This window comes from Anopheles arabiensis, chromosome 3 (genome assembly GCF_016920715.1).
Source record: "Anopheles arabiensis isolate DONGOLA chromosome 3, AaraD3, whole genome shotgun sequence".
In the NCBI taxonomy this organism is placed as follows: Eukaryota; Metazoa; Arthropoda; class Insecta; order Diptera; family Culicidae; genus Anopheles; species Anopheles arabiensis.
This window is the reverse complement of record NC_053518.1, coordinates 33,467,814-33,480,284: the sequence shown is the minus strand read 5'-3', so window position 1 is coordinate 33,480,284 and position 12,471 is coordinate 33,467,814. Positions and strand designations below refer to the sequence as shown.

Genomic DNA, 12,471 nt, shown 5'->3' with positions numbered 1-12,471 from the left:
TTGAATCGCATCGGCTGGCCCCAGCTGATGGGCTGATAACGGTTCGATTTGGGAGTATTGCAACGTAGGGAGCTCTTCTTTCTTTTACCCCTTTCCCATCCGTAACGATGTGTCTTGTGAGATGTTGGAGCTTACGGCGAAGGCGAATTACGCACCCACACGGCGGCACTGGCGGTTATCTTGCCGGATCCGTTTTGGGGCATTTCTTGTACTAGGGGAGAGGGACCTTCAACGTTTCTTATCACTGCTAGTTCGATTTGTGCTGATAACAGTTTTGAAGGCATTCGGAATTAAACGTACCTCACAAAGACCTTGGACGGAGTCGCGCTAATCCAAACGAATTCCGTTCGATTATTTCTCTCCCCCCCGGCCCCACCAAAACGCAATGACGTTTTGATTTTCTTTGCCAAACACTGTACCCGGGGAAGCCCAATAAAGGCTTTGTTAACGCAAGGCGCGCAGGGCAATAAATGCGATTGCCAATTCGTGCCAACTTCGCTGACTCATAACGTGAGCGCCGCCGCCAGCTTCTTTCTTGGATGCGTTTTTTTTGTTGCGTTCGTATTTCTAGCGCCAAACTGTAACGATCACGCAACTCCCACAGTTGCACTATTACTGCATCGCTTGCAACAGGTGGCGAAAGTCGCCCGATCATGTTCAAAAGAGGGCGGGGGAAAAGGTCATCCCATGCCGGAACTGCGACCACACGCGCCGGCTAATGAGTTGAACTTCTGACCGGGCTTTTTGTAGAACCGGATAGGGATAGGGTGAGTAGCTTTGCATCATCCCTGACCTCGACTCCGTGTGCACCGGTCGGATTGACCCCGGCAACGTGAGAAAATGCATTACTCCACGCCACGCCAACAATCGACTTCTTTCCACCACTCACTCGAATGAGTCAGTATGTGGGAGGTTGAAAGTCCGAAAAACACAGCACTTAGCGCTTTTGTTTTTGAATCGCTCTGGTACGGGGGAAATACGTGCCTAACATGATGTACTCCCGATCGTCATTGAAGATCGCCCAGAACAAAACGCTTTCTTGATTTTGCTGGAGTCGCAAAAAAAACGACTGCTGTCTCTCAACTGTTTTGAACTATTTGTACTTCGCGAGCTTGTAAACATCGCGGCAAGTGGAGTGACTTCGCATATTTGGCGCCACGCCTTGCCTGGGGACGATCCTCAACGGATCTTGAACGACTGAAGCGTTTGCTTTTGTCGGCCTTTCTTTTTGTCATCTCATCGTTTACCTAAAAATAACATCGCGAGAGACATTGAGCATCACCATTGAGAGAGCGAGTGATCGATAAGTTTAAATCATTTAAAATCCATTTCAATCCACTGCCGTCACCTCAACAGCTTGGAAGAGCTTCTTAAAGCACTAATTAAATGGCAACATGGCTAGAAAAGGCACACCTGAGAACCAGTTCTCAGCCCAGTCGGCCCACGAGATCTGGCGAAACTAAGGCCAGAGCAAATGCTGACCGGCTTGACGTCAAATGCAGTAATAATTATGCAAAAAAATTCCATCATATTTCAGTGGAACAGAGAGTTGCTGTCATGTAATGTGCGATCGCGGGAATCGTTTTGCGGGAAGAAAGGCAAGTATGCGCCATTAGTACATCGGAAATCCCCGGGCATTTTATTGGAAAGCGTTTAATCTTTGATCTTTTTAACATGTTCTTGAATCAAGAAAGTAATCTTTGATCTTCTGTGGATGTTCTTGGCATTTTTGTTGCCCCCCAATGTGATATAGAAATTCAATTTTCTCTCTAATAAGCATCAGATTGTGACCCTTCAAGATCGTGTGAGATCTTGAACGCGACCCGAGATCTATATCGGAATGATGGCTGCTTCTATGGTTTCGTTCTCCCCCCAAGTAAGCAATAATTGTTAACCCGGCGCTCAGTGAACGGTAATGACACGGTGACGGTAGCTAGTGGGCACCCCTGTTACTCTACTCCACCCCTCGGGAGACACACTTACAGCTAGAACCATTAATTTTGCCGCTTTAACAACGGGCAAACCTTCGGATGGTTGACACTTCCGCTTTCGCTCGCTTGATCGTACCGGGTAGCCGGTTGCCCTCATTAAATACGCGGCAACGTGATGTTGGAAGATGGGACACAGATGCGGCATATGCGCATGCCCCTCCATCCTGACATTGACCGCGTAATGTTCCTTTCCCGGGAGGAGAGGGGGCCGAGAAAAACGCAAATTATGAAACAATTTTTACTGCAACAACCGTGCTATGAGAGGGCGATTTTTGTTTTGCAGTCTCATCCGTCTGTCCGGCTGGTCTGAAAAGCTGGATTACGCACCCGTAATGCACCACAAAGGCCACAAAGGCCTGATGTAATGAAGCGTGCAGCGTGCAAAACATGTCAAAAATCTCACTCGGCTCCCCCCTTTGCGGGCCCCACGCAGCAGCGCACTATCTTCAATGTGCGTTTGATGCGCGCCTTCCGCGTTGCCGATGCGCGTTGTGTGCCCATTCAATCAACCAGCAAGTGCAAAACAATCACACTCTCGGATCCCCTGGCACTGGCAACCGATTGATAAGCGCGGCCCAAAACCCGTAGCGGCCCCCAGTGCCGTAGAAAGCGCTCCCGTTAAGAGGCATCCGTTCGCACAAAACAAAACAGAGCTTAACCTCCCCAACCACCCCCAACGTGCTTGTATTACCACATCAGTAAGAACTCGAGCCAATCCTTAGTCCCATAGGCCCAGGGCGGCACATCTTCGCACCGTCTTCTGCGCCGAACGCGCAGGCCAAGCGTGCCCGGGACAAAGTGCAACCCTGTGGCTCTGACGTCAAGCGAGTAACTGACACTGGCCCTACGGCCTCCCGGGAGCCACCGATGGCCTTCTGTTCATTGGCCTAGTAAATATTGCCTTAACATTAGCTTCTCCAAAGCAGCAGAATGGAGGTCGATGGTCGAAATGTAAACGCAGCACCAGCAGCAGCAGCCTCCCCCGGAAGGGTGGAAGTATGGTTCTTATCAGTTCTGCCGTCTTGTTGTGGTCCCGAAGTTCGGCAGTTTTGTGGCATGTGTGGGAAACGTGTCGACAAAGGTTCCTAAAAAAACAATCGACACAAACTTCGGTTGCGGTCCGTGGGGCAAGGTTTAACGTTCATTAGCATATTGCGATGCGGTAATTAAAAATATTACCGATTTGTCCGATGTTTTGACTACAAACGTTGACTTGGCAATTTGATTTGGGTGGAATTGGTCGTTACATACTGCGCCGTTTTGTCACAACATGTTGTGAGTTCCCGCAGCTTTGTGTCGAATGCTATCTTGCTTTGCTTTACCACCTGGTTGTAATCAGGGGTTCGAAATCTAAAAGGTTGAACTTTGCTTCACTCCCACTCCTGCCTTCGACTGATATCACAAGGTGTAATCGGAACTCCTCCACGTTGGTTTCTTGGTAAAGGTTCAAAGTCCTGTTGCCTCTTACGTAGACACTTTAAGTGAAGAATACTTTATTCGTGAGTGTGGAGCTCTTGACATAAATTATTGGCATACAATGAGGATTGCCGATTTTTTGCAGCTCTATAAATACGAAGAAGCGTGTAAAGTTGTCTAATTTTTATATAACACATAATACATCCAAAAACAGCTATGATAAAAAGTACGCCCGCTACAATGCTTTGATAAAGCACGTGTTCGTCCGCTTCTTCCCGGTGCACTATATCCCATCTAATCCACTCCTCGCCCGCCCTGTTCCACGTGTAGCAAGCGTACTCATCCTTCACTGAAGAGGTTACCACCAGCATAAAGTTTGTGTTGGGCAGCAGTTCCCCATTCCTGTACCACCGGTACTGTGGCATTGGACGTCCTGCGGCATTGCAGCTCAGCAGCAACGGCTCCGGATCACCTCTAGCAACCACGCGTATCAACCGTTCCCGAACGGTAAGGTAGGGTCGTACGATCTTCAGCGATAAGCGCCGGCTCGACAACGTTCCATTGTGATGCATCGCTTCACACTCTACCCCATAGTCGCCGGTTATCGTGACGTTGCTTATCGTAAAATTTGCAACCCAATTGAAGGAATGTTCTGCGTCTGGTACGTCATGTAAGGCAATAGAGCGCTGTTCGTCTTCCGTGCGAAAAGTGAAGCTGTTGGTGAAGATGTGCCGATCGGCGGAACATTGAACGATGATGGAGTCCCCCTGATAGATCGTGTCGGTTGGGTGTAGGATTTGCAGGCTCATCACCATGCGCTGGTGGTGCTTGAATATCTTGGAGTGAGCGATGGCGGTACCGTCGGCATTGGACGCCTGGCACTGCACTATTCCTGCTGTGATGTGTGATCCGAAGCTCACTGGTAGACTTTCGTTGAAGGTGATCGTACTGCTGGTGGAGATTACCTGGAAGAAGCTTAAGTAGGGTCAATTGAAAGGGAAAAGGATGTTTACTGGATACATTTGGCTATACCTCATCCAATTGTACTGGCGGATTGTTGCAATTATGCCACTCAAGGGATGGGCACGGTGTGAAGAAGAATTTTACTCTCGGGGCAGGAAATGCTGTACCCCAGCAGAATATCTCAAAAGATCCCTCGTCTGGTAGAACCGTCATCCCATTCATTTTTGGTTTCGGTTTCCCTGCCCAATAAAAACGAATTGAGTTACACATTCGAGTTCAAGCTTTCAGAAATCAAAGCTTTTACCATTTAAAAAGACATGCAGATGGTACGTTACTGTAGACATCCGTCGAAGGTCAATGGATTTAATCAAAAACAACCGATTGTCGGTAGGTGATGTGGCTTCCACGTTGTAATTCATGTATTTACAGAGTGGCTTTTCGGTGCCCTTCTCCACGTCTAGCGAGCCGTTCGGATGGCTATCCTGGATTAAAGTGTCCGGAAAGGCGAATAGTTGCACCTGCTCCAACTTCCAACGATAGCGCAAACAAATGGCGAAGCTTAAAGTGCTGTCCTCCGCAGCTGGTGTAGCGTCTGCAGATCTTGTAAGGACCAGCACAGCCGTACTTTCATCTATTTCCATTATCCTCTGTTCGAGTGTTGTGTACAGCACGAGTAAGCTGTGTGAAACGCATCCATTCGGTACGGTTGTGGCACTTTCCAAGCAACAGTAGTACAAGTTACTCTGCTGTTTAAGGACGCTTTTGATGAGCAGAGTGCTTTTCCCACTAGCCTGTGCTGCTTGCATGTTTGAGATGGACTAAAAGTGGGTTTTAATTAAGTTAATAACTGCTTCTCTCGGGTTCAATCGCTTTCACTTACCTGAACAGGGGTCTTTATTTCCGAAAAGTACCAATTAATGGATAATTCTTGATCGTCATGCACTTGAAGCTCGCACTCCAGCGTAAGATCAGCCCGCTCTGGCACAATGCGGGGAGCTTGAATTTTAATTATTTCACTAATATCATGCGGTACTGAAAAGAAATGTAAACAACTCACCGTAAATGTTTGCCTTAAAGCAACATTTTTGACTACGAACCTACGAAGTTCATCACTATCAGCCACACAACAAGCACGTGGGTTAAGTAACAGTAGCACCGAAAAACACGTTGATCCATTGCAGAACCAATCGACTTTCTCCATTCAGCTCGCTAGCTAGAACTGATCGCATTCTAATGGAGTTCAAATAGAAAATGGTCATGATTGGGTTTTATCAATAAGTCTATATGAATCATTACCCTATGCAGGACAGCAGAATAGAATGAATCATTTTTTCGTTATGCTGTACCACAAAGAATACGTAGAGTTCTATCTCTCTCAAATAAATCTTCTAGAAATTGGTATAATAGGTCGCAACGAAACAAAAACTCGTTCACGAAAATATCAAAATTTTATTACTCGTATCCCATAAAAAGCCAACGGATTTTTCACTGCTTGTTTTCAAATTTTCGCCACCCTCAGCAACAGCGGTAAATTAAAATCACATTTCGCCCAACGTCATGCGGGGTCACCCACTGTGCAACGCTTTCGCTGTCAAAATCGGTCGCCGCCTGTCAAAAAACGGTTCGCCCGTGCCCAGTGTGGCCAGATTATTTTGGCGGTTTTCGGCAGGAGTAATGTTGAGATCGCGTAACAAATGAGTAACAAATGGGGATAGCGATCCTTGAAACAGCATCCCAAGCGCCACAGATTAAGCTTAAACGACCTTAAAATCAAATATCTGTGATTTTCGGTAGTATAAATGACAAATCGGTAGTTTCAGGGTGGTCGTCTGTAAATCGGTAGGCATAACAAAAATTCGGTAGGAATACAGATAAATCGGTATTTCTGGTCACTCTGCCCATGCCTGCCGCTCCGTGTCGCTGTCATTATTTTCCTGTGCCGTTCGGAATTTCTGTGCGTTCGAAAAAGTTGATGTTTTGTGTGTGTGTGGTGCTGCGGTGCCAACCAAATCGGGACCGGAAAAGGGTCACATTCCTTCTCCCGGCTGGACGGGGTGCTTCCTTTGTGTGCGAGCCTTAGTGCAGAGTTTGTTCGTGTGACGTGTGTGCTGGTCGCCAGGAACAGCCAGCCAGCCAGAGAGTGGTGCGGCACAACCGCATCAGAAGTGAAAGACACGGCCGCTCTGTGTGTGTGAGTGTGTGTGCTGTGTGCATATATTTCTTGATTGTGAAAAATAACACAAAAGTGGAGTGAAAAGAAAAGTGCGAACACCTTTCGTGGTCGTCCCATCATCATTGGCAAGGAAGGTGACATTGCGGTGGTTGACACTCCGCTCCAAGAAGCTTTCCACTCGCTTCCCCAGTCCCCAGGCGCGTGGGGGGGTGTGGGTGAGTGGTTTTTCCCCGTGGCTCCACAAAATCGATCGACCCGCAAACACCCGGTAAGTTGCCTTGCTTCGACTTATCAAATGGTACCGCAAGTAGCAGCAGCAGCAGCAGCAGCCAACCCGTCAACCCCTTCCCCTAGTGAAGGAAAACAAACAGGGAGAAGGTGGTGGCGGTGACTGTGACAGTAAGCGGGGTAACATTGGGAAAAACCCAACCATCCCCAATGCCAACCCCCTGCTGAGGCTGCAAATCACACAAACACACATACGCGTACTCGCTGCCCTCTTCCGGCACACACCTCCTCCGCCTGTGATGTTGTTTACTTCGCGCGGAGCGATTGCGAAATTTGAATAATCTTCTTCCAGCCAGGGGGGGGGGGACGAAGAAAACGCAAGGAAACAGAAAATCACATTCGTCCTCCTCCCCTTCAAACTGATAAGATACTGACCACCGTTCAGTAGGCAAGACGATCGTGGGGGGGGAGGAGGAATAAGCATAAGGGTAAGCTGCTGCATTTCCGACCGCTTCATTAGCGGGTGATATTGATTATCTGTCAATCCCGACCGGGACCCGCTCTCTCTCTCTCTTTCCCTCTTTCTCTCTCTCTCTCTCTCTCTCTCTCTCTCTAACACACTCACTCTCTTTTTTACTTGCATGTTTCAACACAAGAAGGGCCTGCTGCTACCGTGACCGAAATGTTGTTTTATTTCCACGGCCAAAGTAAACACACACACGCACTTAGATAGCGCAGTAGGCTACCTAGCACCAATTCATCCACTGCCATCGATACGGTATGATATTGTGGGTATCTGTGTGTACCTTGACTAATCGCATCGAGAACCGGAAATGGATTTTATCTCTATCGAGCCCCGGCGGGATCCGTCAACGAAACGGCGGGCCATCGATCTAACGATGCGCGAAGTAATTCCACGGTTCCGATCGATAACGTGGTGCGAAAAGTGAAGCATTGGACCATTCCATGAAGGACTTTAAACCCCTTTCTAAAATGAACCTTTCATGAATGTAAGGCCCCGTTTCTTGACTGCAAATCATGTCTTGTTGGCGTAATTGAATTCCGGATGCTTTTGAGGATTGCATCCCCGACTGTCAGCGCTATCCTCTTCGCGCAAGCCTTCGCCTTATCAGTATGCAAAAGTGGCTCCGTTTAATTGTGGATTTTTATTCGATTTTTTTCCACTGCCGCTTAATATTCCAAGCGCGTCCTGCCAAGCTGCCATTTCGCACACCGGAATCTCGGGTGCATTTCTTACGGCGTAAGAAAAGCGGGGTACGTGTGCAAATCCCCTGCTCTCTGGCTGCTGGCTTGAGTAGGTCGCAAGATTAACTTTTCCCACCCACACATCGGGAACACACCCGGTCAACAATCCCAAAAGTGCAGTTTGATGGTGATAAATGATGGCTTCCCTTTCAAGCACACCGACATCGACCCACGAGGGCAGGAGGCTTTCGATGGCGGTGGCCGCCTGGTCAGCACAAAGTTGCCCCCGAACGACGACGATCCCGTTCGATAATAGCCGCTTCAATCTTCGTCCCTTTCTGGGCGAAAACAAAAAAGAAAACTAGAGGAAAGAAGGTGCTATTCGGGAGTGATTATCCTCACCGTTCGCCGTCGTCGTCGTCATGATGGTGATGAAACGGTCCCCGAAGTGTGACGTCGTGTGTGCTTTATCTGCTTTCTCTTCATTTCTCTCTCTTTCTCTCTTTCAACACACATACCATAGCATAGAAAGGACGTCTCGGCACAGGGTGATCCGTCTGCCGTCTCATAACGCGAAAGCTTTACCGGTTTTCACAGGAAAATGGATTTCCACATGGTTCCTTTGCTTCGGTACGCCGTTACTCGTTTTTCCCTATACCGTTTTTCCCTAAACACAAACACACACACACACACACACACACACACACACACACTGACAAAATGGCAATAAAGCTTTAAGTGTGTGTGCGTGTGCATGCCAGTACAGCAAAAAGGGCTTTCAGGCGTGGTTACGAGCGCAGAACCTTCTATTGATCTGCTGCCGCTGGAAAATCGTTCGGAAAATCGTGTGCTCGAAGGGAAAAACGAAGCCTGCACACTAACACCACCGTACTGCCAGCGTCCTGCACCAACCAATACAGTGATGTGGAACAAACTTACCAATACACACATACACAGGATAAAACTGTGTGTGGAGGGTAGTGGTGGCCACACATCTGTGCTAAAGGGACACACGGGGGAAAACACGGGCGCAGTGTGGAACGATTTTTATGTGGAAAAGCTGAAAATAAATGTGTGTCCTTGTCGTTTTGTGTGACACACATACAAACACACACAAACACGAGTGCGTCTTTCAAGTAAATGGGCGATATCGATGGTCTAGAACGGTAGTAAAAGTTTATGATGGGATGTCTTGTTTTTTTCTTTCTTTTGCCTTTCGAATTGCTGCACATTTTTCAACCGATTTTATTGGGCAGGAATTGTTAGAATTATTCCTTTTTGTGCTTACTGTAGGATATTTAAGTGTTGTAATCGGTTTATTTTATTTTTAGGAGAACATTTAGGTCGAGAAAATTGCAAAAAAACGAGTGAAAATGTATGAAGAATCTACACACATTTTGCCAGTGTGTTGCCTCTTCGCACACAATTTTCCCTGTACCGACACTTTTCCTGCAGGCTGCGGCAACTGACGCCGCTATCGAAGCATTGGCCCGCACCACTACAAGCGCACAGAGCGCCGCCAGTATGAAAATCGTACCCACGGCATGGCTATAGCCACCAATTTTCCGAACACACAACCATCAAAAGCATCGTGCATCGTTTGCGGCTGTATGCGTGTGTGTGCGACTGTGTGTGTGTTGCGGTGTGGATGCGCGATGGAACGAGGATTTCAGATTTCCCTCACTCGGGGGGTTGTTTTTTTTTGTTGGTTCCATCTCCGAGCACGAACAGCAGCATTCCGGTACAGTTCGCTACCATTTCGCTTCCCTCTACACACGCGCGCGCCCGCTCTCTAAGGGCCAATCTTTTGATCATCATTTTGAGATTCAACGCGCGTTTGTCACCGTCGCGCGCGTATCTTTACTTTCCTGCCCGAAGGATGCTAGCCTGCTCGGCCTTCCCCTGGCAGAGCGCTTGGCTTTGATTGTACAGCTGGAACCCGGGACTCCCCCCTGTCAAGGGGGATATGTCGAGTAGGGCAGGGAGCAGGAAGCAGCACGCTTTCTTGGCGTGTTTGGTGCGTGCACGGAAAGGGAAAAGGGTCTCCGAAGGGAAAATCGATTTCGGTCGGACGCTCTTGCTGTTGCCGTTTGACGTCATAGCAAACAGAATGGAACGGCTCGAGCGCGTTTTTTCGGCTGCCACTTTTCGGGAGTAGCCGCGTGGAAAGCGTCATCGGCAGCAGCGGCTTGCACGAAAGCCCGCATTTTGCCGACATTCCAGGCACACGCACGCACACTCGCAATCGTCACACGTGCCTGCTGCATTGGATCGTGTAAGGGCTCTTCAGAGGGCAACTGCTGGACTTTCTTCGTCCTTAGGACGTTTTTTCTTCTTCTCTCGACGGTAAATATCATGCTTTATTGTCGATAATGCCTTTACACTGTAAAAGAGAACTTATTGTTGTGCAAATTAAATTACTAAACAGTAATTAATTCACCGAGCAGCACTCCCCGGAGGACAGCTGACAGGCGCTTGCATCAATATTGATTCTCAGTAAATGAAAACCTATCAATGTTACGAGGCCACCCTGCCGTATCCGGAACGGAAAATGGAGGGTAAAAAATGGCACAGAAACTGGAACCCTTTGTTCGCTGCTGATCCTTTGCTGCAAACCGCTGCCGGGATACACCGGAAATGCAACAAGGGTAGCAAAAGAAAGGCGGTCAGTGTATCAAATATCTGTTTCTCTCTTTTCCCCCCTCTTTTTTACTGTTTGAAGCCCGTTGAAGCTGGCTTAGAGGGAAGGTGAAAGGCGCTTCAATCAACATGCACCTGTTCGCCAACCACAAGCATGGGTTTTTCCTTGCCAGCATCCTTCAAATTGTCACTTGAACGTGCACTGTCGTGTTTCCTTCGCCTTTACAACGAGGAAGTAATGCTCCGTTTTAATGCACCCGCAACTGCTGCAGGAAGGTGTTGTCACCTGGTCGAAATGTAAATGACGAATCGGCGAGAAGGAAATCTATTGTCTGTACCGTGAAACGAGTGGAAAATGGAGCTGCTGAGGCAACGTTAACAGTTCTACAAACAAAACGGAACGACACGCCGCACGTGTCAATGAGGACTGAAAGCGTCGCCGGCGTGTGTATGTGTGTTACAGTACCCTTCTGGGCTGCCTAATTATGCCATTCGCATAAACCGCAGAGGAAGAAAAAAGCCTTAACGCTCACCACACATAACAGGGGGAGACAGCAGATGGTCCTAGTGCGACAACACACACTGGACGAAAACACATTTTGCACACGGAAGTGCAGTGCAGGTGCTTTATGCAAACGTGCAAACGGGCTGCGGCAGACCCTCTCTCTCTTCCCTCCCTTGTGTGGATGTGTGTGATGTGGTGAACCGAAATGGGGACGAAATGAAAAAAGGCAGTCAATGAAAGGAAGTACAAGGAACGATACCTTAGAAGATGTGTATCCACCTAAAGGGACGTGCTTGCTTGCTTTGGTGCGTTTAAAAGTAAGCGCAACACAAATTTATTTAGCAATGAGAGACAGCATTTAATAATAAGCTTTTAGTTTCCCTTTTATTGTAGATTGGCCATCAACGCCAGGTTGAAAGAGTTAAAACAGACGGAATCGGCAGCTTTTCTTTTGCTTGGGAAAGAGAGACTGCCGCTTTTATGTAAGACGCCCAGCCTTGTCAGCATTGCCGTTACAAAGGAAGTGGGAATCTCCTGTTCCGGGTTTCCTCCAACTCAACGATACCACCAACAGGCATTGCTCTCTCTGTCTATCTCTCTTATTCGGGTGGGTTCGTCGCTTGCTGTAGGAAAAGAAGCGCTTGGCAAAGGACGAATAACATCCTGCATGAAGGAATGGCAAAGCAAAGCATAAAAGTAAGGGGATGGAGAATATTTTATGGAGCCGGTGGGTGCTGATGTTGCTTCCCTCAGGCGACATCGCATGTGTGTGTGTATTTTTGCTATTCCCTGTCCTCAAAAAAGGAAGTGTGAATATGTGCGGTAAGGGGATAGGAAGAGGCAAAAAAACCTATCCCCTTCTCACCCTCTTTACACATCCCTGGGTACTTCGGTTTTCCCCCAAAATAGCAGGATGTAACACCCATACTGCCGCGATTCCCCCTCCCCACTCCTTCATCCCGGTGTATGGCTTCGAACATCAGGCGACCGAAAATGCCGGTCTCCGTTTTTTGCTGCTGCTCGCCCAACACATACTCACACACACACAAATACTTCCACAGGAAACCTTTGTGCACGTTGGCGCACCAGTGTTGGTGTGCCCTCTCCGATGGTCTGGTGCGTATGTCCTGCGAGCACAGGTGCGCATGCGCATGAACTTCCCTGTGAGAAACACATCCACACAGAGGCAAGCGACGAACACGCGCACATATTCGGTGCCATATGGTTTTTCCAATTGAGAAAGCCCCGTACAAACACACACACAAACACCAGTGTAACCTAAAAGGTCGTCCCTTTTGCTTCCCTGTGGCTGCCGTGCTCTAGTAGTAGTGGTGTGTCGGTAGCTTCGT

General features: G+C 48.2%; 2 protein-coding genes across 7 annotated transcripts in view; one reads left to right on the top strand and one right to left on the bottom strand.

Annotated features, from left to right (window-relative positions):
• Nucleotides 1-3,480: 3,480 nt before the first annotated feature.
• On the bottom strand, nt 3,481-5,573 carry LOC120902099. The gene is made up of 5 exons (XM_040310603.1): nt 5,468-5,573; nt 5,251-5,402; nt 4,675-5,188; nt 4,440-4,609; nt 3,481-4,372 (listed from the first exon to the last, which is right to left on the bottom strand). The coding sequence occupies exons 1-5, from the start codon at nt 5,544-5,546 to the stop codon at nt 3,485-3,487; spliced, it is 1,803 nt and encodes a 600-aa protein (XP_040166537.1). The 5' UTR covers nt 5,547-5,573; the 3' UTR covers nt 3,481-3,484.
• A 708-nt stretch (nt 5,574-6,281) lies between these two features.
• The window catches only part of LOC120900223 (stress-activated protein kinase JNK), a 65,120-nt gene continuing 58,930 nt past the window's right edge, over nt 6,282-12,471 (top strand). For 4 of the 6 annotated variants that reach the window (XM_040306928.1, XM_040306931.1, XM_040306930.1 and 1 more), the window contains exon 1: nt 6,282-6,811. The gene's annotated coding sequence lies outside the window, so the exon portion shown is untranslated. The remainder of the gene's footprint in view (nt 6,812-12,471) is intronic. The other 2 variants (XM_040306933.1, XM_040306932.1) reach the window with 2 other exon arrangements.

Bases quoted from the DNA above. Each gene is read 5' to 3' on its own strand.
- LOC120902099 (XM_040310603.1), bottom strand. From the start codon at position 5,546: ATGGATCAACGTGTTTTTCGGTGCTACTGTTACTTAACCCACGTGCTT. The intron at 5,189-5,250 runs GTAAGTGAAAGC...ACCCACTTTTAG, and splicing joins AAATAAAGACCCCTGTTCAG to TCCATCTCAAACATGCAAGC. The intron at 4,373-4,439 runs GTATAGCCAAAT...AGCTTCTTCCAG, and splicing joins CGCCAGTACAATTGGATGAG to GTAATCTCCACCAGCAGTAC.